The 22,939-nt window shown below is 51.2% G+C and overlaps 1 protein-coding gene across 6 annotated transcripts in view; it reads right to left on the reverse strand.

The window, feature by feature from the left end:
- LOC139234171 (annexin A2-like) overlaps window positions 1–22,939 on the reverse strand; it is a 138,361-nt gene that overhangs the window by 113,935 nt on the left and 1,487 nt on the right. For 2 of the 6 annotated variants that reach the window (XM_070865198.1, XM_070865201.1), the window contains exons 2-5: window positions 17,823–17,927; window positions 13,363–13,639; window positions 7,064–7,183; window positions 1,866–2,000 (exon numbers count right to left, since the gene is read on the reverse strand). In XM_070865198.1, the coding sequence (XP_070721299.1) occupies window positions 1,866–2,000; window positions 7,064–7,183; window positions 13,363–13,639; window positions 17,823–17,927 (637 nt within the window). Of the gene's footprint in view, window positions 1–1,865; window positions 2,001–2,220; window positions 2,305–3,255; window positions 3,343–7,063; window positions 7,184–13,362; window positions 13,640–17,822; window positions 17,928–18,010; window positions 18,111–22,939 lie in introns of those variants that run through there. The other 4 variants (XM_070865199.1, XM_070865200.1, XM_070865203.1 and 1 more) reach the window with 4 other exon arrangements.

Raw genomic sequence — 22,939 nt, forward strand, 5'->3', positions numbered from 1 at the left:
ACCACCCTTCCAGGCAGCGGCTTCCCGATCACAACAACTGGCTGTGTAAAACATGTTGTCTCATGTTGCCTCGGGTTCTTTTGCCAATAACCAACTCTCGGTCCATGCAGTACATTTCCTTTAATGCAACGTGCATTTACCTTCTGTGTTGTGGCATCTTATCAAATCCAAATAAACCATTCCCTTTCTCTGTACACTGCCGTTTCCCTAAACTCAACTAAATTAGAAAAGCGCAACCTGCCCGTTACAAACCCACCCGGCTGCCCCCAATCAGATCGCACCTCTTGCAACATCCGGCCCACTTTACGGAATTTGCGAGCTTACCTGCAATGGAAGTAGATTCACTGCTTGGGTAATTCCTGGCAATTTTTTGGGAATGAATGTTCCTTTCTCCACTATCTGCTCGCCCAGCTCCTCGCATTTTACAGTTATCCATTTAAATTCACCCACCTTTCCTTCACTCATGAATTGAATTGTCCAAATTACAAGAAATAGGAGCAGGAGTCGGCCATTCGGCCCCTCGAGCCTGCTCTGCCATACAGTAAGATCATGGCTGATCTTCTACCTCAACTCCACCTTCCAGATCTGTCCCCTAGAGTCCAAAAATCTATCGATCGCTGTCTTGAATGCACTCAAAGACTGAGCCTTCACAGCCCTCTGGGGCAAAGAATTCCAAAGATTCACCACTCTCTGAGTGAAGAAATTTCTCTTCCTCTCAGTCTTAAATGGCCGACCCCTTATCCTGAGACTGTGACCCCTGGTTCTAGACTCCCCAGCCAGGGGAAACATCCTCCCTGCATCTACCCTGTCAAGCCCTGTAAGAATTTTGTATGTTTCAATGAGACCACCTCTTATTCTTCTAAACTCTAGAGAATATAGGCCTAGTCTACTCAATCTCTCCTCATAGGACAATCTCCCCATCCCAGGAATCAGTCTGGTGAACCTTCATTGCATTCCCTCTATGGCAAGTATATCCTTCCTTGGGTAAGGAGACCAAAACTGGTCTTTGCTTAATATAAATACCTCATTTAGTCACCAGTGCAAGCATTTTAAGGACATTAAGTGACTAGAAAAATGAAAACTGCTTGGGAAGGTTTCCTGACAGAGCACTGGAAAGTGATGTGTGCAGACAGGCAAATATAACTCACTGAGGGTATATGAAACTTAGTGTTAAATATGATTAAAATCACCCCCCTATGTGCTTGACGCTTAATGCAGCACAGAAGTGGCCTAACAAGCCACGTCTTCCAAGGGCCCAACCTCCACCTACTCTCGGCAAGCTGGGATGGACAATTAATGTCGCCTTGCTAGACTTTCAACCAAGAGTACAGGCAGAACCAGGGGCCAGCTCAGTGGCACGAGGAATTGTAGGGGCGGGAGGTCTGGTTACAGGAGGGGCTTCAGCATAAAATGCAATGAGATTAGCCCAGGTTCAGTTCCCGAGCTGGCCTGATTGCCAGAACTTGAGGAATTTAATTTTTAAACCTCTATCCGGAATCCCCAGCGAGGTTCCCGTTTAGCCGCGCAGCTGTCTGAAGCTTGACGGTTTCTCAATGGGAAAAAATGCGCAGGCGCAGAAATTTGAATGGGCCACAAAGGGGCCGCGAACACAGAAATAATTGCAGGGAACATTGGTCTAGATCTTTGGACTCTGGGGGAAATCGAGAGATATGGAGATCGGGCAGGAAGGTGGAGTTGAGGGCGATGATCAGCCATGATCTCATTGAAGGGTCATAGGACCTACTCCTGCTCCTAAATCTTATGTTCTTATCCCCCCCTCCCTCCAGTGCTGGAACTGATGAGAGAAGCACGACTGAACAAGGCCGGGTACTGAACGCAATCAGATGCTCGACTCATTCGATTACCATACACAGAAGCTTCTTTTCCAATCGCAGGGTGAGATCGGGGATGAATTTCCCTCCCATGATGCTCGTCATTTCACTGATGGTGTAAAGTTCGGGATATTTCTTCACACCTTCATTCCAAGTTCCTAAAACTTCCTGCAATGAAAGTGTACGGATCAATGAGAGTTATACTGTCTCCAAATCAGAGTGTGCACTGAACACCACGATACACTTTCCACACACACACACACACACACACACACAAAGGCATATTTACACAGACACACGCACACATACACTATCAGATTAAAAATTCAGTATATGGAACACACTTTCCATTGAAAACTCCTGTTAACCTCTTGATTAAAGTGCTCACATTTATCTGCAATACCCGTTATGCCTGTGGGTGGCGCTGTGATTTGTGTTTTCAATGTTAAAGGTGTCACAGCTCGTCCCAGCACATAACGTATGGGATACTTGGCTTTGTTGATGGGGGCACTGTATACAAAAACAAGAAAGCTATGTTAAAGCTTTATAAAACACTGGCGAGGCCTCAGCTGGAGTATTGCGTCCAATTCTGGGCACCGCACTTTAGGAAGGATATCAAGGCCTAGGAGAGGGGGCAGAGGAGGTTTATTAGGATGATACCTGGATGAGGGACCGAAGTTATGTGGGGAGACGAAGAAGCTGGGATTGTTCTCGAGAGCCGAAAAGGTTCGGGGGAGATTTAACGGCGGTTATGTGGGCTTTCGACAGGAATAAATCAGGAGAAACTGTATCCACTGTCAGGAGAGTCGGTAACCAGAGGACATGGATGTAAGGTAATTGGAAAAGGAACCAGAGGGGAGATGCGGAGAAATTTCTTTTCTTTACGAGTTTTTATAATCTGGAATGCGCAGCCTGAGATTGGTGGACACAGATTCAATAGTGACTTTCGAAACGGGAATTGAATATATGCTCGACAAGGAACAATTTGTAGAGGTTTACCAGGAGGTGGGTTGGCAATTTAAATATTTTAACGAGGTGGGGAGCCTCCGATTTAACCTATGCAGGTTGAGCTCTGGCCAGCCAGGTTTCCCAGGCCTCGGGAAACCCGGCAGCTGAAGAGAGGGGAGAACAGGTTTCCTCTGGCACCCTGAGCTTCCGGTCGCTTGTCCTTTTAATTCCCCAACCCACTCCGGCATGGGGTGGGGGGTCCGATATCCACCCCCCCCCCCCCCTGCCACGCTCCCACTAACAGCCGCAGGCTTCCCACTGCACCTGTGGCTGGCTCCGGAGAGCTCACCACTCAACTGGAAGCCGAGCCGGCCGGGGATGGTGGCAAAGTAAAACGACACACACCGGACGATTAAAACTCCACAGCATGCGGGGAAAGCCAGACCCGGGTTTGCCGTCCGCAACCCTCGCTTACCAAACCCCAGCCCTGTCAAGCTCGGGGCGCCTTCGATCTGCATGTTGTTTCAGCCGCTGGCCACGTGGTGAAGTCCAGGAGCTCCAACACAAGACTGGGATTTTCCCTCCCGATTTATCTCCGCGGTCTACTCAGGGGAGACCAAACGCAGATTTTGGGTGATCGCGTCGTTCAACGCCTCCAGTCAGTCTGCACGCGTGAGCCTAGGCTCCCGGTTGCCTCTCACTTTACTTCTCCGCCCCCTTCGACCTCGTACACTGCTCCAATGAAGCTCAACAGGAGCAGGAGCAGGAGGACATTCCGAGGATCAGGAGAGGGAGGACATTCCGGGGATCGGGAGCGGGAGGACATTCCGTGGATTGGGATTGGGACCACATTCCGGGGATTGTGACCACATTCTGGGGATCGGGAGCGGGACCACATTCCAGGGATCGGGAGAGGGACCACAGTCCAGGGATCGGGACCACATTCCAGGGATCGGGAGTGGGACCACAGTCCAAGGATCGGGAGCGGGACCACAGTCCAGGGATCGGGAGCAGGTTGATGGGGACCTGGGAATGGGATCCGTGGGATAGGGACCAGCGGGATGGGCTCCGTTCACTCCCTGGGACGCCATTGTGCAAGGTCCCAAACACTCATTCCATGGCAAAGAGCAAGTTCCGTGTCCTTGTTCCGGTATTCACAGCCCAAGCTGTGGTCCCATCAGTAGGGACACTGAATGTGGATCAAGTGACCGTATTGTTCTTCTGTCCGCATCTGTGACCCTGAGCAAACGTTGTCTCGCCAGTTTAACTCTTCCTCGCCGTTTCAGTCTCACCTCTCCACATTTGCTCCCAAACCATGTCCAAATATCAGGAGCAGCATCCCATTCTTCAACTCGGCTCTCTGCTTCCCTCTGGTCTGAACACGGGCTTCACCAACTTACCGTAACCATCTTCCCGATGGAATTACGTCTGGTAGTCACTGTTGTTGTGTGGGCAAATGCAGCAGCCAGTTTGTACAAAGCAAGATCCCACAAACAGGAAATGAATGAATCAATGTTTGTTTTAGGTGTTGGTTAATGGAGGAATATTGGTCAGGTCACCAGGAGCACTTCCAGCTTCTCCAAATAGTGCCCTGGGATCTTTTGCTTTCATCTGAGAGGGTTAACGTCGGTTCAACTTCTCATCCTAAAGACTGCGCTTCCGACAGTGCAGCACTCCTTCAGTACTGCCCCTCCGACAGTGCAGTGCTCCCTCAGCACTGCCCCTCTGACAGTATGGCACTCCATCAGTACTGCCCCTCTGACAGTGCAGTGCTCCCAGCACTGCACTGGGAGTGTCAGCCTAGATTTATGTGCCTAAGCCCCTAGAGTCGGACTTGAACCCACAACCTTCTGACTCAGAGGCGAGTGTGCTACCCACTGAAACCCTTGAATTGCCAAAGGAGTATTTCTGGGACAATGTAACGATGAGAGCAGTTCGGGCCAGTATTGTACAACAGGAGGAGGGTTGTCTCAGGATGAAGAATGAGGACTGCGAGGTTTATAGAAAACAATAGAAATTAACTAATGAGACAAAGAGGGAACATGAAGAAATCTGTAACAAAGGTTAAGAGCAAAAGGATTTCGAAGCACATGAAGAGTTAGCAGTGAGGGTGGATTATAACAGATCAAAGGATGACAACTGCAGAAATGCTAAGTGAATAATTTGCTTCAGGTTTTAGTGTAAGAGGAGGGTGCAGCACCACAGATAGAGGAATTATCTTAGTGAAGCAGAGAAAGTGAAGAGATTATCGCTAAAGTGAATCATTACTGGACTGATTTTATACAGGACCCTTTACAGCCAGTATATAGAGGGTTTAATCCAGCAGTCTGGAAAACACATGCTGTCACCCAGACTCAGGCATCCAGGACTACGGGTTACAAAGCAGATAAAATGCAAATATGGAAAATTCACACACACAAACATGTATGGATAGTACAACAACAACTGTATCTATATAGCGACTTTAACGTAGTGAAACGTCCCAAGGTGCTTCACAACAGTAGAGGGACGTGATCGGGGCCCAGGAGAGGCGCGAGTTCAGGGCCAGCCCACAGTGCGATATGTGTGTGTACTAGGACCGTGCAGCAGAGCAGATCTCCAGTCATCTTGGTTAATCCTTGCCTAGACCTCGCTCTGTCAAGCCCATGTGGTGGCTGGTGTGCAACGGTCACCACACATTAAATAAATCTACGCACAGGCATCTTCCACCCTTCAGGATGTAGTTCGGGATCTGGAATATTAGGTCCTTCATTGAAACACCTGTGAACTCATCCCTTTTTGGCGCGGAAGCGAGTCATCGTCAATACGCGGGACCGCCTACGATGATGATGAAATAAGGAAGATTTGACACTGAGCAGCATAAGTAGAAATTAACGCAGGTGACCAAAAGCTTGGTCAAAGAGGTAGGTTTTAAGGAGCATCCTGAAGGAGGAAAGAGAGGCGGAGAGGTTCAGGCAGGGAGTTCCAGAGCTTGGGGCCCAGGTAGCTGAAGGCACGGCCACCAATGGTTGAGCGATTATAATCAGGGATGCAGAGAGTCGGGATAAATGGGTTCTTTTCCGGTTGGAAGTCAGTGGTTAGTGGTGTGCCACAGGGATCAGTGCTGGGACCACAACTGTTTACAATATACATAGATGACCTAGAGGAGGGGACAGAGTGTAGTGCAACAAAATTTGCAGATGACACTAAGATTAGTGGGAAAGCGGGTTGTGTAGAGGACTGAGAGAGGCTGCAAGGAGATTTGGATAGGTTAAGCGAATGGGCTAAGGTTTAGCAGATGGAATACAATGTCGGAAAGTGCAAGGTCATCCACCTTGGGGAAAAAAAACAGTAAAAGAGAATATTATTTGAATGGGGAGAAATTACAACATGCTGTGGTGCAGAGGGATCTGGGGGTCCTTGTGCATGAATCCCAAAAGGTTAGTTTGCAGGTGCAGCTGGTAATCAGGAAGTCGAATGGAATGTTGGCCTTCATTGCGAAAGGGATGGAGTCTTTGGTCACCTTACTTAAGGAAGGATATACTAGCTTTGGAAGGGGTACAGAGACGATTCATTAGGCTGATTCGAGAAATGAGGGGGTTAACTTATGATGATAGATTGAGCAGACTGGGTCTTTACTCCTTGGAGTTCAGAAGGATGAGGGGTGATCTTATAGAAACATTTAAAATCATGAAAGGGATAGACAAGATAGAGGCAGAGAGGTTGTTTCCATTGGTGGGGGAGACTAGAACTAGGGGGCACAGCCTCAAAATACGGAGGAGCCAATTTAAAACCGAGTTGAGAAAGAATTTCTTCTCCCAGAGGGTTGTGAATCTGTGGAATTCTCTGCCCAAGGAAGCAGTTGAGGCTAGCTCATTGAATGTTTTCAAGTCAAAGATAGATAGATTTTTAAGCACTAAGGGAATTAAGGGTTATGGGGAGAGGGCGGGTAAGTGGAGCTGAGTCCACGACCAGATCAGCCATGATCTTATTGAATGGCGGAGCAGGCTCGAGGGGCTAGATGGCCTACTCCTGTTCCTAATTCTTATGTTCTTATGCTCAGGAGGGCAGTATTAGAGGAGCGCAGACATCTCGGGGGGGGGGGGGGGGTTGTGGGTCTGAAGGAGATTGCAGAGATAGAGAGGGGCGAGGCCAAGGAGGGATTTGAAAATAAGGATGGGAATTTTGAAATAAAGGCATTGCTTAACCGGGAGCCAATGTAGGTCAGAGAGCACAGGGGTGATGGGAGAGCAGGACTTGGTGCGAGTTAGGGCACGGGCAGAGTGTAAATCCGGACACGTTACCTCAGTGTAGCGGAGAGCATCGGGATTGATGGCGTCATAATCCTCGGCACACGTTCGCGCCGCATTCTGCAGGTATTTCATGAATTCCGGCATTTCACTCTGGACAGCGTTCCTCAGCTCCTGAAACAGATCACCACACAATTACAACTGCAACTGGTGCACATGACTATCTGGAGGTAAAACGCGGGCAGAGAGATTCCGTGAATACCGCCAACAATGATCTGGCAGGAGAGCAAGATTGGAAAGAAGTTAATTATGAGGGGAAGGTATGTGGAAACTTTTGAATAATGATTCCAATATCTTTCCTACCACCGACGTTAAGCTAATTGGCCGATAGTTCCCTGGATTTGGAAAGAAATATTGACAGAAGTGAACAGCAGTGGGAAATCACACAGTATTTGCAGCGCAGAAACAGGCCAATCGGCCCATCGCCAGCCTCCTCCCACCCCTCTTCATAATTTAAAGTGATTATTAATCCAAGAGAAGTATATTCCACTAAAAACATTAACAAACTAGTCAATAATGACACACCATGGATGAATAAAGAGATGAGGATAAGATTGAAACTGAAGAAAAAGGGAGACACGATGGACAGAGTCAACAAAGGAGAGGATGACAAAAGGGAATACAAAGAGAAATAAATCAAAAAAATAATTAGGAAGGCAAAGAGAAACTACGGAATTCAATTATCAAAGAACATAAAAAGAAATTGTAAAATGTTTTATGGCCACATAAATAACAAAGGAATATTAAGATAGGGAAAGGGCCACTAAGGGATACCCATGATAAACTCACAGGAAATGACAATGAAATGGCAGAAATATTGAATAATTACTTTGTCTCAGTATTTACCAGGGAGACTAACAGGGTGGACATGACATTAGAAGAGATCAGCCATGATCTCATTGAATGGGGAAGCAGGCTCGAGGGGCCGAATGTCCTACTGCTGCTCCTAATTCTTATGTTATGTTCTTATGTAGATCAAAAAGTTTAAAGGCATTTAAGGTAGAATGGGAGAGATAATTGATAAACTTAGGGTAGGCTTGACAGAGTGGATGCAGGGAGGATGTTTGCCCCGGGCTGGGGAGTCTAGAACCAGGTGTCAGTCTCAGAATAAGGGGTCGGTCATTTAGGACTGAGATGTGGAAAAATTCTTCGCTCAGAGGGTGGTGAATCTCTGGAATTGTCCACCCCAAAGAGCTGTGGAGGCTGAATCTTGGAGTGTATTCAAGACAGATCAATAGATTTTTGGATATTAAGGGAATCAAGGGATATGGGGATCGGACAGGAAAGTGGAGTTGAGGTCGAAGATCAGCCATGATCTCACTGAATGGCAGAGCAGGCTCGAGGGGCCGAATGGCCAACTCCTGCTCCTAATTCTTATGTTCGTATGTTCTTAAACTAATCAAAGTTAGGGAAACTAAAACTCCTGGTCCGAATGGATTGCATCCACACATATTAAAAGAAGCTAGTGAAGAGATAACAGAGGCACTAGATATATATATATATATATAATATATATAGATATAGATATATAAATAAATATTTGTGAGAAAAGGGAATAGTGCCAGAGGACTGGCAAACAGTTAATGTGATTCCTATATATAAAAAGGCTGACAGAACAAATCCAGGGAACTATCGGCCAATTAGCTTACGTCGGTGCTGGAAAGATATTGGAATCTTTATTCAAAGATCGAGTAGCGAAACATCTAGAAACTGAAAATATAATAAAGGGCAGTCAGCAATGATTTCAAAAGGAAATTTGCTTCCGTCTTCACAGTGGAAGACACAAAAACCATGCCAAAATTTGCAGGCCACAGGAATGTGGGAAGGGAGGACCTTGAGACAATCACTATCACTAGGGGGGTAGTGCTGGACAGGCTAATGGGACTCAAGGTAGACAAGTCCCCTGGTCCTGATGAAATGCATCCCAGGGTATTAAAAGAGATGGCGGAAGTTATAGCAGATGCATTCGTTATAATCTACCAAAATTCTCTGGACTCTGGGGAGGTATCAGCGGATTGGAAAGCAGCTAATGTAACGCCTCTGTTTAAAAAAGGGGGCAGGCAAAAGGCAGATAACTATAGGCCGGTTAGTTTAACATCTGTAGTGGGGAAAATGCTTGAAACTATCATTAAGGAAGAAATAGCGGGACATCTGGATAGGAATAGTGCAATCAAGCAGACGCAGCATGGATTCATGAAAGGGAAATCATGTTTAACTAACTTACTGGAATTCTTTGAGGATTTAACGAGCATGGTGGATAGAGGTGTACCGATGGATGTGGTGTATTTAGATTTCCAAAAGGCATTCGATAAGGTGCCACACAAAAGGTTACTGCAGAAGATAAAGGTACGCGGAGTCAGAGGAAATGTATTAGCATGGATAGAGAATTGGCTGGTGAACAGAAAGTCGGGATAAATGGGTCCTTTTTAGGTTGGAAATCAGTGGTTAGTGGTGTGCCACAGGGATCAGTGCTGGGACCACAACTGTTTACAATATACATAGATGACCTGGAAGAGGGGACAGAGTGTAGTGCAACAAAATTTGCAGATGAGTGGGAAAGCGGGTTGTGTAGAGGACTCAGAGAGGCTGCAAGGCGATTTGGATAGGTTAAGCGAATGGGCTAAGGTTTGGCAAATGGAATACAATGTCGGAAAGTGTGAGGTCATCCACCTTGGGAAAAAAAACAGTAAAAGGGAATATTATTTGAATGGGGAGAAATTACAACATGCTGTGGTGCAGAGGGACCTGGGGGTCCTTGTGCATGAATCCCAAAAGGTTAGTTTGCAGGTGCAGCAGGTAATCAGGAAGTCGAATGGAATGTTGGCCTTCATTGCGAGAGGGATGGAGTACAAAAGCAGGGAGGTCTTGCTGCAACTGTATAAGGTATTGGTAAGGCCGCACCTGGAGTACTGCGTGCAGTTTTGGTCACCTTACTTAAGGAAGGATATACTAGCTTTGGAAGGGGTACAGAGATGATTCACTAGGCTGATTCCAGAAATGAGGGGGTTACCTTATGATGATAGATTGAGTAGACTGGGTCTTTACTCGTTGGAGTTCAGAAGGATGAGGGGTGATCTTATAGAAACATTTAAAATCATGAAAGGGATAGACAAGATAGAGGCAGAGAGGTTGTTTCCACTGGTAGGGGAGATTAGAACTAGGGGACACAGCCTCAAAATACGGAGGAGCCAATTTAAAACCGAGTTGAGAAAGAATTTCTTCTCCCAGAGGGTTGTGAATCTGTGGAATTCTCTGCCCAAGGAAGCAGTTGAGGCTGGCTCATTGAATGTATTCAAATCACAGATAGATAGATTTTTAACCAATAAGGGAATTAAGGGTTACGGGGAGAGGGCGGGTAAGTGGAGCTGAGTCCACGACCAGATCAGCCATGATCTTATTGAATGGTGGAGCAGGCTCGAGGGGCTAGATGGCCTACTCCTGTTCCTAATTCTTATGTTTTCTTATGAAAGGCCATGCTGGACCAACCATATTGAATTATGTGAAGAAGTAACAGAAAGAGCAGACAAGACTAATGCAGCGGATATGAAATAGATGGACTTTCAAAAGGACTTCGAAAAGGCACTGCATAATATACTCAAGACTAAGGGCAGAACATGCAGAGTCAGGGGACAAGTAGCAGAGTAGGTAGCAAGCTGGCTACATAACAGAACGTAGGGGGTGAAAGGTCGTTACTCAGACTGGCAAATGGGTGGAAGTGGTGTACCACTATTGGTCACCATTTGCTGGGACCATTATTATCAGGAATTGAAAATTTGCAGATGACATCAAATTAGGGAATGTAGTGAATACGGAGGAGGACTGCGACAACATACAGGAAGACATTAATAGACGTGCAGAATGGGCGTGTAGATGGCAAACGAATTTCAATATAGATAAGTGCGAGATGGTGCATTTTGGTGGGAAGAATAAGGAGGCCACATAATCCTTAGGAAGTAAGAGTTGAAATGGAGTAGAGGAGCAAAGGGATCTGGGAGTTACAGATACATATCACTAAACGTAGCAACACAAGATAACAAGGCCATGTAACGAACAGGGTGGATAAAGGAGAACCAGTGGATGTGGTGTATTTGGACTTCCAGAAGGCATTTGACAAGGTGCCACATAAAAGGTTACTGCACAAGATAAAAGTTCACGGGGTTGGGGGTAATATATTAGCATGGATAGAGGATTGGCTAACTAACAGAAAACAGAGAGTCGAGATAAATGGTTCATTCTCGGGTTGGCAATTAATAACTAATGGGGTGCCGCAGGGATCAGTGCTGGGACCCCAACTATTTACAATCTATATTAACGACTTGGAAGAAGGGACTGAGTGTAACGTAGCCAAGTTTGCTGACGATACAAAGATGGGAGGAAAAGCAATGTGTAAGGAGGACACAAAAAATCTGCAAAAGGACATAGACAGACTAAGTGAGTGGGCTAAAATGTGGCAGATGGAGTATAATGTTAGAAAGTGCGAGGTCATGCACTTTGGCAGAAAAAAATCAAAGAGCAAGTTATTATTTAAATGGAGAAAGATTGCAAAGTGCTGCAGTACAGCAAGACCTGGGAGTACTTGTGCATGAAACACAAAAGGATAGTATGCAGGTACAGCAAGTGATCAGGAAGGTCAATGGCATCTTGGCCTTTATTTCAAAGGGGATGGAGTATAAAAGCAGGGAAGTCTTGCTCCAGCTATACAGGGTATTGGTGAGGCCACACCTGGAATACTGCATGCAGTTTTGGTTTCCATATTTACAAAAGGATACATTTGCTTTAGAGGCAGTTCAGAGAAGGTTCACTAGGTTGATTCCGGAGATGAAGGGGTTGACTTTTGAGGAAAGGTTGAGTAGGTTGAGCCTCTACTCACTGGAATTCAGAAGAATGAGAGGTGATCTTATCGAAACGTATAAGATTATGAGAGGGCTTGACAAGATGGATGCAGAGAGGTTGTTTCCACTGATGGGGAGACTAGAACAGAAGGCATGATCTTAGAATAAGGGGCTGCCCATTTAAAACAGAAATGAGGAGAAATTTCTTCTCTCAGAGGGTTGTAAATCTGTGGAATTCGCTGCCTCAGAGTTCTGTGGGAGCTGGGACATTGAATAAATTTAAGACAGAAATAGACAGTTTATTAGCCGATAAGGGGATAAGGGGTTATGGGGAGCAGGCGGGGAAGTGGAGCTGAGTCCATGATCAGATCAGCCATGATCTTACTGAATGGCGGAACAGGCTCGAGGGGCCGTATGGCCTACTCCTGTTCCTATTTGTTATGTTCTTATGTAAAAAGTCCAAACAAAGCACTGAGCTTCATTTCTTGAGGAATATAATTCAAAAGCAGAGAAGTGATGTTAAACTTACATGGAACTTTGGTTAGATCCCACTAACTAGTCTCCATATTACAAAAAGGATATCGAGGCACTGGAGAAGATGCAAAAAAATGGCTGAGACCAGAACTGAGAGGTTAGACCTATTAGAAAAAACTAAACAGGCTGGGGCCTTTGTCTCTAGAGAAGGCTGAGGGGTGACCTGATAGAGGGCTTCAGAAAATTAGAAAGAATTTTGCCTGCCTAAACCGGGAACTGTGCGGGGGCCTCTTCGGGTGCGAGTGCTCATCATTTCAGACCGCAATTTCAGGGCCAATGCTTTGTAATTCAAAACTACAGTCATTAACAGGGCAGATTTTCGGCTCCCCTCAGCTCCGTTTTTCCGGAGCGGCTGCAGTGGCGGGGGTGAGGTGTTCTGGGCGCCCCGCAGCGATCCTTGGCTCCGGTTTTGTGGCGGCGCGGAGCAGCACGTGGAAGAGCTGCGCCCGGTGTACAGCGCCCCTGGTTGTGACACCGGTGCGAGTTTGGATGATTGCCCGACCTGTCCGCCTCGCAGTGACCGCCTGGGAAATCAGGCCGGGCCAACCATCCCGACTGCAGGATTCAGTAATGGATTCCTAAGGTAAGTGTGATTGCAAAAAAAATTAAAAGAGAAAAAACAATTTGTGTTGTGCTGGCGTGGGCGATGTTTTGGGAATATTTTTGTGGCTTTTTAATCGCACTTCCCACAGGCATCTCTGGGAGCGCTCCCGGCCCGGTTCTTTAGCACGGGAGTTTCCCACCCCGAGAGGGGTGTACAACGCCTCCCTTAGCGCTGCGCCCCCGACGCAGGGCCCAGCTGCCCAATGTTACTGACGGAGGCGCAAACTGTTCCCAGACGCTAACTTTACCGCACCACGTGATTATCGCCCCAAAAACATCAACGCCGAAATTCCAGCCCCTGGAGGTGTTTTTCAGTTTACTCACAGAATACTGCACGAGATATCCGTACACTTTGCCTTGGAGCCGGCCCATGCGATGCACGTTCTTGTATCTGATCATGAATTGCACGTAGTTCCTCTGGTCGCTCTCGCTCAGAGCGGAGAAGCGGGGGTAAGGCACACGGGGTTCCGGGAGTGGGGGCCTTGCCACTGAACCTTTGCCGGTCGGCTCGGCCAGTGCACAGGCCCCGGGATTGTTGCTGTGAGCAGGCGGCTGCTGGGGCTCTGGCGGGCAGGGAGTCTCGCTGGTTTCCACGGATCGCCTGGCAGGAAGGGGAAACAATGTTGGTCCTCGGGTGCCTCATTATTAAACCACAACAAGCAACTTGACAATAAACAGAGAGTTTGGGGGGAATGATTGAAACGGTGCAAGTACAGAGCTGCTCAGTCCCTCCCATGACTACAACAACGTGTATTTATATAGCGCCTTTAACGTAGCGCCTTTACAGCAGTGTTATAAGACAGAACAAATAAATTTAACACCAGGCCACATAAGAAGAAATTACGACAGGTGACAGGAGAGTCTTGAAGGAGGAACGAGAGGTAGAGAGATGGAGAGGTTTAGGGAGGGAGTTCCAGAGCTTGGGGCCCAGGCAGCTGAAGGCACGGCCACCGATGGTTGAGCGATTATAATCAGCGATGCTCAAGAGGGCAGAATTAGAGGAGTGCAGATATCTCGGGAGGGGTTTGTGAGGCTGGAGGAGATTACAGAGATAGGGAGGGGTGAGGCCATGGAGGGATTTGTAAACAAGGATGAGAATTTTAAAATCGAGGCGTTGCTGAACCGGGAGTCAATGTCGGTCGGCGAGCACAGGGGGTGATGGGTGAGCGGGACTTGCTGCGAGTTAGGACACGGGGCAGTGAGCACAGGGGGTGATGGGTGAGCGGGACTTGCTGCGAGTTAGGACACGGGGCAGTGAGCACAGGGGGTGATGGGTGAGCGGGACTTGCTGCGAGTTAGGTCACGGGGCAGTGAGCACAGGGGTGATAGGTGAGCGGGACTTGCTGCGAGTTAGGACACGGGGCAGTGAGCACAGGGGGTGATGGGTGAGCGGGACTTGGTGCAAGTTAGGACACGGGGCAGTGATCACAGGGGTGATGGGTGAGCGGGACTTGGTGCAAGTTAGGACACAGGGCAGTGAGCACAGAGGGTGATGGGTAAGCGGGACTTGGTGCGAGTTAGGACACGGGGCAGTGAGCACAGAGGGTGATGGGTAAGCGGGACTTGGTGCGAGTTAGGACACGGGGCAGTGAGCACAGGGGTGATGGGTAAGCGGGACTTGCTGCGAGTTAGGACACGGGGCAGTGAGCACAGGGGTGATGGGTAAGCGGGACTTGCTGCGAGTTAGGACACGGGGCAGTGAGCACAGGGGTGATGGGTGAGCGGGACTTGGTGCAAGTTAGGACACGGGGCAGTGAGCACAGGGGTGATGGGTGAGCGGGACTTGGTGCGAGTTAGGACACGGGGCAGCGAGCACAGGGGTGATGGGTGAGCGGGACTTGCTGCGAGTTAGGACACGGGCTGCCGAGTTTTGGATGACCTAAAGTGACCAGATGGGGCCTTTTGCATGGAATTACTACCAGAGAAACAGACCATTTGGCCCTACTGGTCCACACGAGCCTCCTCCTGCCCTACGTCTTCTAACCTTTCTCCTAAACCATCAATCCATTTCATTTCACCCGTCCAAAATTCCGTCCCGCTCGTGGTTTATCGTCTCATCTAATGGACGGCTCCTCTGGGCGTATCTGCCGCAAAGGCAGCTTGTGTGTAAAGTGGCTTGGCGTCCCGCTGGTGCTGAAGCGACAGAGCAAGCACAGAGCCCGGGTCTACAGGAGGGAGTCGCTCTCTGCTTTGCGCTGCAGGCAGATTGGGCACAGTAATGTGTGTACCCGTGAGCATGCTCACAGGTTTGTAGAGCTGTTGAGTTGGGAGTGGCTTAGCCAGTCATGTGATGTTCACAAGACTCAATAAAACCCCGGCCAGTTCGGTTCGGGGGAATCCACGGTGAGCCTGGTGGATGAACTGGTAATGTGTAGTGTGATTGTTAAACCTTTCGCTAATAAATCAACTAGTTCTTAATAGCAATGTGTTGCTATGAATTCTTAAGCAAAGAACCCATGAAGCAAACACATTACAGGCACGACTTTCAATTCTACCAAACTTCAGCATGGACTGAAGCCAGTGTATAACTGCAGGCAATGTTCCCGTTAATCTGCGCTGCTCTCTACACGTCCCACGCTAGCTGCTCATCAGCTTTTCAATGTGGAAAACCCACATACGCGCAGTATTCTGAATGGCCCCTTAAAGGGAACGCCCACCCCCCCAAAAATGTAACGTAACGTTGACTCTGCAGCTCTGACCATTCACGGAAGCTGGGCAGGTATGGTGCTGCAATAACAGCAAGAGGCCACTAGGCAAACCGTGAGGCACATTCTGCCGGGGCAAACCGTGAGGCCGAAAGTCATACATCTGGTCAGTTGTGAGCTGGGACCAATCTGCCATATTGTCGTTACAACACAACGGGTTCACTCACGTCCTTTAGAACAGAAGAAATAGGAGCAGGAGTCGGCTATTTGGCCCCTCGAGCCTGCTCTGCCATTTAATAAGATCATGGCTGATCGGACCATGGACTCAGCTCCACTTCCCTGCCCACTCCCCATAACCCCTTATCACTCAAAAATCTGTCTATCTCCCCCTTAAATATATTCAATGACCCAGCCTCCACAGCTCTCTGGGGCAGAGAATTCCACAGATTCATGACCCTCTGAGAGAGGAAATTTCTCCTCATCTCAGTTTTAAATGGGCGGCCCCTTATTCTGAGACTATGCCCCTAGTTTTAGTTTCCCCTATGAGTGGAAATATCCTCTCTGCATCCACCTTGTCGAGCCCCCTCATTATCTTCTAAGTTTAGAGAGGGGAACTTGCAGTCCTTAACCTGCCAGGCCTACACGCCACTCTAGTGCCACACTTTGTGGTTGACTTTGCATGATTTGAGGCTCCAGGGTAACTATGGAAGGACAATACTTGCTGCTTTCCTGACTCAATCGCCCCAAGAACAATCTCCCACAGTACTGCACTGCAGTGTCAGCCCAGACTGTGTGCCAAGTCCCGGAGCATCTTAGCACCCAGGGGGCGAGAGCACTGTCAACTGAGCCAAGCTGACATTCCGCACTGCCACTAAAGAACGTGCATTTATGTAGCGCCTTTCACAACCTCAGGACGTCCCAAAGCGCTTTACAGCCAATGAAGTACTTTAGGAGTGTAGTCACTGTTGTAATGTGGGAAACGCGGCAGCAAATTTGCGCACAGCAAGCTCCCACAAACAGCAATGAGATAATGACCAGATAATCTGTTTTTTTTTAAAAAGTGATGTTGATTGAGGTATAAATATTAACCAGGATAGCGGGAAGAACTCCCCTGCTCTTCTTCGAAATAGTGCCATGGGATCACCTGAGGGGGTAAAGTCTCATGCGAAAGGCAGCACCGCTGGCAGTGCAGCACTCCCTCAGCACTACACTGGAGGGTCAGCCTGGATTATGTGCTCAAATCTCTAGAGCAGGACTTGAAGCCACAACTGACTCAGAGGCAAGAGAGAGTGCGCTAACTACTGAGTCACGGCTGACACCATTCCTTCCAATAATTGCATTTTCTTTCTCGGTCATGAAATACAGAGCAGTTTAATAGGCCGTAAAATGCGCACCCAAGAGAAAATTGGCCAACATTCGCTCCTCCCCTGCAGACAGAACGTCGGCTGGGACAGTTCGAGAGATCATTTAAACATTAGCTGGAATGAGCGAAACGCACCAGGCACATTTCTCAATTGCAAAGGTTGCAGGAAGCTCATACTTTAAACAGCTAGCACAAAATTCATTGAAACGTATAAAATTCTGACGGGGTTGGACAGACTGGATGTGGGGAGGATGTTTCCCCCGGGCTGGGAGGTCTAGAACAAGGGGTCACAATCTCAGGATACGGGGTAGGAAATTTAGGACCGAGATGAGGAGAAATGTTTTCACTCAGAGGGTGGTGAACCTGTGGAATTCTCGACCACAGATGGCTGTGGGGAGGCCAAGTCATTGAATATATTTAAGAGGGAGATATATAGATTTCTAGATATAAAAGACATCAAGGGGGAAAAGCGGGAATATGGTGTTGAGATACAGGATCAGCCATGATCATATTGAATGGCGGTGCAGACTCGAAGGGCCGAATGGCCTACTCCTGCTCCTATTGTCTGTTTCTAAATGAAATCTCACGTGGCCAACCTGGCTGGTGACAGAACAGTAGTGCCAACTAACCTGACACCCAGTGCCCACGCGCTGATCATTGATGTACCAGTGGGAATTAGTTTACACTAATCAACTCTCGACACGAAGATCAGAAGGATCAGTGCATTGTCCAGACTAACCATTGCACACAACAGAAGGTGTTAAATATTCCCGTACCTGCTCACTATCTCCCACAATTCCGAGAAGGTTGGGGCCATGGAGTAGCGGTTATACATGTCATGGGAAAAGAACTCCTCACTCCCATTCTTGGGCTGAACATCCCTAAATTAGAAGATAAAGGGTAGAATAGTCAGGCTGCACACACATCAGTGTAAAAGCAAGGGCAGCCTGCAGTTATGTCGAACCTCTCACATCCGCAAAACATCCCAGACACTCCACAGCCGACGAGTCCCTGTTCCACTCTGCTCACTGTGTTTTCTCAGCGAAGACAGCAGATCATTTACACACAGTAAGATCCCACAATACAAGCTGCAAAGTGATAATGACCAGATAATCTGCTTTAGTTTGGTTCAGGGACAAGTATGGGCCAGGACACCGGGGAGAACACCCAACTCTCCCACACCGCGCACACCCCCAAATACACACCTGCAACTCCCTCTCCCCACACTGCCTGCCTGCCCGTCTCTCTCTCTCTCTTTCTCTCCCCCTCACTCACTCTCCCTCTCTCTCTCTCCCACACCCACTCCCTCTCTTCCCCCTCCCCCTTCTCTCTCCCTTGCCTCTCGCTCCCCCTCACACGCCCCCCTCTCTCCTCCTCTCTTTCTCTCCCCTGCCTCCCCTCTCTCTCCCCCTCACACCCCCCACACTCTCTCACCTCCCCCTCACACTCACTCTCTCTCTCTTCCACAATTGCTCTCTTCCCCCAACCCCCAATGTCTCTCTCTCTCTCCCCCCACACTCTCACTAACCCTCCCACAACTCTCTCACTACCCCACTGCTCTCTCACTACATCCCCCACGCACACACACACTCTCTCTCCCTCCCCCCCCACACTCACTCTCGCTACATTCCCCACACTCACTCTCTACCCCCCACACTCTCTCTCCACCCCCCCCACACTCTCTCCACCCCCCCACACTCTCTCTCCACCCCCCCCACACTCTCTCTCCACCCCCCCACACTCTCTCTCCACCCCACCACACTCTCTCTCCACCCCCCCCACACTCTCCACCCCCCCCACACTCTCTCCACCCCCCCACACTCTCTCTCCACCCCCAACACACACATTCTTTCTCCCCCCGCCAAACTCTCTCTCTCCCCCTCTCTCTCTCCCCCCCACACACACACTCTCTCTCTCCTCCACACTCTCTCTCTCTCTCTCCCCCACACACACACACTCTCTCTCTCTCTCTCTTTACCCCCCCCAACTCTCTCTCGCCCCCCGCCCCACACACACACACACACTCTCTCTCTCTCTCTCTCCCACACTCTCTCCCTCCCTCCCCCCCACTCTCTCCTTCTTCACCACCACTCTCTCTTCCACTCTCTCTTCCCCTCACACTCTTTCCCCCCCCACCACACTCTCGTGTCCCCCACACGCTTTTTCTCCTCCCCCACACTCTCTCTCTTCTCCCACCCCACTCTGTCTCACCTCGCCCCTCCCCCCACTCACTCACTCACTCTCTCCCCCCACACACACACTCTCTCTCTCTCTCTCTCTCTTCCCCACCACACTTTCTCTCTCTCTCTGCCCCACACTCTCTCTCTCCTCCCCCCACCTCTCACACGCCCCACCTCTCTCTCCTCCCCACTCCCTCTCTCCCGCCCCCCTCCACCTCTCCCCCTCACCGCCTCTCTTCCCCCCTCTCTCCCACTTTCTCCCTCCCCTCCCCCCCACAACACTCTACCAAACCCCCCACACACTCTCTCTCTCTCTTTCTCTCTCCCCCCACACATTCTCTCTCTCCCTCCCCCCTCTCAACTTCCCTCCACACTCACTCACTCTCTCTCTCCCTCCCCAACACACACTCTCTCTCTCTCTCTCCCCTCCCACACTCTGTCCCCCCCCACACTCCCTCTCCCCATACTCTCTCTCCCCCTACCCCCAAACTCGATCTCTCCCTCCCTCCTCCCGCTCTCTCCCTCCCTCCCTCCTCTCTCCCTCCCTCCCCCCTCTCTATCTCCCCGTCCCCCCCCCTCTCTCTCTCCCCACCTCTCTCTCTCTCACCCCACCCTTCTCTCTCTCTCTCCCCCCAACCTTCTCTCTCTCTCTATCCCCCCACCCTTCTCTCTCTCTCTCTATCCCCCCACCCTTTTCTCTCTCTCTCCCCCCACCCTTCTCTCTCTCTCTCTCCCTCCACCCTTCTCTCTCTCACCCCCTTTTCTCTCTCTTCTCTCCACCCTCCCCTCCTCTCTCTCCCTCCTCCCTCCCCCTCCTCACTCCCTTCCCCAACTCTCTTCCCTCCCCCCTCTCTCTGCATCCCCCTCCCCTCCTCTCGCTCTCCATCTATCGCTCCCCCTCCTTCTCTCTCTCTCCCTCCCTACCTTCTCCCCATCTCTCTCTCCGCCCCCCTCTTTTTCTCTCTCTCTCTCCCCTCCCCTCCCACCCTCCTCTCCGCCCCCCTCTCTCTCCCCCCACCCCCCTCTCTCCTCCCCCTCCTCACTCTCTCCCCGCCCTCCACACTCACACTCTCTCCACACACACTCTCTCTCTCCCCCCTCCCACACTCTTACCCCCCCCCCCCACACTCCCTTTCCCCATACTCACTCTCCCTCCCCCCCAAATTCGATCTCTCCCTCCCTCCTCCCGTCTATCTATCTCCCCGCCTCCCCCCCTCTCTCTCTCTCCCCCACCCTTCTCTCTCTCCCCCACTCTTCTCTCTCCGCCCCTCTCTCCCTCCACGCCCTCTCTCTCCCCTTCCCCCTCTCTCTCTCCTCCACCCTGTCTCTCTCTCACTCCCTCCCCCCCTCTCTCGCTCCCTCCCCCCCCTCTCTCTCCCTCCCCCTCCTTCTCTCTCCCTCCCCCTCTCTCCATCCCCCACCCTTCCCATCTCTCCACCCCCCCACCCCCTCTCACCAGCCCCCTCTCTCTCTCTCCCTCCCTTCCCCACTCTCTCCCCTTCCTCTCGCTCCCACTCCCTTCCTCTCTCTCCCCCTCCCCCCCCTCTCTCTCCATCTATCGCACCCCCTTTCTTTCCCCCTCTCTCTCTTCCCACCCTCTCCCCTCTCCATCTTCCCACCCTCTCCCTCTCTCTCACCCCCCTCTCTCTCTCCCCTCCCCCTCTCTCGCTCCCCCCTCTCCCTATCCCCCCGTCTCTCTCTCTCTCTCCCCCACACACTCTCTCTCTCTCCTTCCCCCCGCCACACTCTCTCTCCCTCCCCCCGCCACACAAACTCTCTCTCCCTCCCCCCCGCCACACACTCTCCCATTCCACACTCTCTCTCTCCCCCCCTCCGACACTCTCTCTCTTTCTCTCTCACACTAACACACTCTCCCTCTCTCCCCTCCCAACACACTCCCTCACTCTCTACCCCCCCACACTCCCTCTCAAACCCCCCCACACTCCCTCTCCACCCGCCCCCCCACACTCCCTCTTCCCATACTCTCTCCCTCCCCCCAAACTCTCTACCTATCCCCCCAAACCCCCTCTCTCTCCCCCCTCCTCTCCACCCCGCTCTCTCTCACTCTCCCCCTCCCCTCTCTCCCCCGCCCATCTCCTCTCTCTCCCCCTTCCTCCTCTCTCCCTCCCTACCCCCCCTCCTCCTCTCTCTCTCCATCCCATCCTCTCTCCCTCCCACCCTCCCTCTCTCTCCCCCCCTCCCCTCTCTCCCCCCCTCCCTCTCTCTCTCTCCCCCCCCTCCCTCCCCTCTCTCTCTCTCTCCCCCCCCTCTCTCTCCCCCCCCTTCCTCCCCTCTCTCTCTCCCCCCCCTCCTCCCCTCTCTCTCCACCCCCCTCCCTCCCCTCCCCTACCCTCTCTCTCCCCCTCTCCCTCCCGTCTCCCTCCCCTCTCTCTCTCTCTCTCTGCCCCCCCCTCCCCTCTCTCCCCTCCCCCTCTCCCCTCTCTCTCTCCCCCCCTCCCCTCTCTCTCCCCCCTCCCTCCCCTCTCTCTCCCCCTCCCTCCCCTCTCTCTCCTCTCCTTCTCCCCCTCCTCCCTCTCTCCCCCCTCCCTCCCCTCTCTCTCCCCCCTCCCTCTCTCTCCCCCTTCCCTCCCTTCTCTCTCTCCCTCCCCCCCGTCCCTCTCTCTCCCCCCCCTCCCCTCTCTTTCTCCCCCCTCCCTCCCCTCTCTTTCTCCCCCCCTCCCTCCCCTCTCTCTCCACCCTCCTCTCTCTCTCTCTCTCTCACTCTCTCTCCCCCCCTCCTCCTCTCTCCCCTCCCCTCTCCCCCCCACCTCCCCCCTCTCTCCCCCCTCCCTCTTCCCTCCCCCCTCTCTCTCTGCATTCCCCTCCCCTCCTCTCGCTCTCCATCTATCGCTCCCCCTCCTTCTCTCTCTCCCTCTCCCGCCCTACCTTCTCCCCATCTCTCTCTCCGCCCCCCTCTTTTTCTCTCTCTCTCCCCTCCCCTCCCACCCTCCTCTCCGCCCCCCGCTCTCTCCCCCCTCTCTCTCCCCCCCTCCTCACTCTCTCCCCGTCCTCCACACTCACACTCTCTCCACACACTCTCTCTCTCCCCCCTCCCACACTCTTACCCCCCCCCCCCACACTCCCTCTCCCCATACTCACTCTCCCTCCCCCCCAAATTCGATCTCTCCCTCCCTCCTCCCCTCTATCTATCTCCCCGCCTCCCCCCCCTCTCTCTCTCTCCCCCACCCTTCTCTCTCTCTCCCCCACCCTTCTCTCTCTCCCCCACCCTTCTCTCTCTCCCCCACCCTTCTCTCTCTCCCCCACTCTTCTCTCCCTCCACGCCCTCTCTCTCCCCTTCCCCCTCCTTTTCTCTCTCCCTCCCCCTCCTTCTCTCTCCCTCCCCCTCTCTCCATCCCCCACCCTTCCCATCTCTCCACCCCCTCACCCCCTCTCACCACCCCCCTCTCTCTCTCTCTCCCTTCCCCACTCTCTCCCCTTCCTCTCGCTCCCACTCCCTTCCTCTCTCTCCCCCTCCCCCCCTCTATCTCCATCCCCCTCCCCTCTCTCTCCATCTATCGCACCCTCTTTCTTTCCCCCTCTCTCTCTTCCCACCCTCTCCCCTCTTCCCACCCTCTCCCTCTCTCTCACCACCCTCTCTCTCTCCCCTCCCCCTCCCTCGCTCCCCCCTCTCCCTATCCCCATGTCTCTCTCTCTCTCCCCCACACTCTCTCTCTCTCCCTCCCCCCGCCACACTCTCTCTTTCTCTCTCTCCC

The sequence above is a fragment of the Pristiophorus japonicus genome, chromosome 21 (assembly GCF_044704955.1).
Source record: "Pristiophorus japonicus isolate sPriJap1 chromosome 21, sPriJap1.hap1, whole genome shotgun sequence".
Taxonomy (NCBI): Eukaryota; Metazoa; Chordata; class Chondrichthyes; family Pristiophoridae; genus Pristiophorus; species Pristiophorus japonicus.